Source organism: Limulus polyphemus, unplaced genomic scaffold (genome assembly GCF_000517525.1).
Source record: "Limulus polyphemus unplaced genomic scaffold, Limulus_polyphemus-2.1.2 Scaffold3057, whole genome shotgun sequence".
Lineage (NCBI taxonomy): Eukaryota > Metazoa > Arthropoda > Merostomata > Xiphosura > Limulidae > Limulus > Limulus polyphemus.
In genome coordinates, this window is record NW_013668667.1 from 74,063 (window position 1) to 75,502 (window position 1,440).

The following is a 1,440-nucleotide window of genomic DNA, read 5'->3' on the forward strand; positions in this document are numbered from 1 at the left end:
TTATAAGTGGATATTTATTAGCAGGAACCAATTATTCACTACAGACATCATATTATAAGTGGATATTTATTAGCAGGAACCCATTCTTCACTACAGACATCATATTATAAGTGGATATTTATTAGCAGGAACCCATTATTCACTATTGATATCATATGATAAGTGGATATTTATTAGCAGGAACCCATTCTTCACTACAGATATCATATTATAAGTGGATATTTATTAGCAGGAACCAATTATTCACTACATACATCATATTATAAGTGGATATTTATTAGCAGGAACCCATTATTCACTATTGATATCATATGATAAGTGGATATCTATTAGCAGGAACCCATTATTCACTATTGATATATTATGCTACTTTCCTTACTCGGTATTGTTCATCCATGCTAATACATAGCTGCAGCTCGTCATGCAACAGGAATGTCGCTAGGATGGGGTCATCAGAAGTCAGGGCAACATAAATTGGACTAGAAATAGCCCGGTAACAACTCATTCTCCATGCAGCGAGGTCATAGGATGGGTTCCTCAAGCTTTCCTTGCAGACATTACATAAACCTGTCGGTGGGATAGGAAAAAATACCTTTACAAGATAATGTATAAGTATAGAGAGACATAAAGAAAATTTGGCAGTTGTACTAATTTTAGTAGCGTAAACGAAAGACATCAGAGCACTCTATCCTTACTTCGTGATTCTTCTATTTCAAAACAAAAATAGGCTTAAAAACTAATAGTATCACACTACAGGGGCGGATTGGGAGACTAAAAGTCGGCCCGGGCAAATACACAAAAATCAGGATGATGTACATATAGATGTGCAGTATGTTAGTCAGTAGCACTGGGACAGTATAACCGGGTTATCACCTCACTGGCCCAGGCCCAATCCGCCTTTAATCACACATATAGGATAAACCTAACTTAAAATCTATACAGTGTAGAAATAATAGTTGTGTTCTCGTGCGTGGGTTATCTATTGACATCCACAGAGCGACATCTTCTGGCATATATTCGCACATCTCCTTTTAATTTATATGATTTTACTTCTCTGTATCCGATGGCTACGTCTCTTTGCACCAGTTAGTAAAATTTCCCCATACGTTATGGTTATATCTCATTGAATTTTATGGTTATATTTCACAGAATTCCAAGGTAGTGTCTTCTTTATCCGATATGTAGTTACATAATCCTTATCCAATAATTGAATTTTCCTGTTACCAAATTTACTTGTATCTGATTATTTCATCTTCCTATGTCGTTTCTCCCTCGAACCACATATTACATTTCCGAGTATTCAACGATATTAATTACGTGCGTCTATTTGTTACACCTCTCCTTAACTGATAGCTTATTCTTTCCAACCCTGATATCAATATCTCAATATATAGATATACATATATATAGATATATATATATAAATTTATATATATATAT

The 1,440-nt window shown here is 34.6% G+C and overlaps 1 protein-coding gene across 1 annotated transcript in view; it reads right to left on the bottom strand.

The window, feature by feature from the left end:
* The window catches only part of LOC111088055 (transient-receptor-potential-like protein), a 27,755-nt gene that overhangs the window by 2,337 nt on the left and 23,978 nt on the right, over positions 1 to 1,440 (bottom strand). Inside the window, exon 4 of the mRNA XM_022396912.1 lies at positions 380 to 567. Within this exon, the coding sequence (XP_022252620.1) occupies positions 380 to 567 (188 nt within the window). The remainder of the gene's footprint in view (positions 1 to 379; positions 568 to 1,440) is intronic.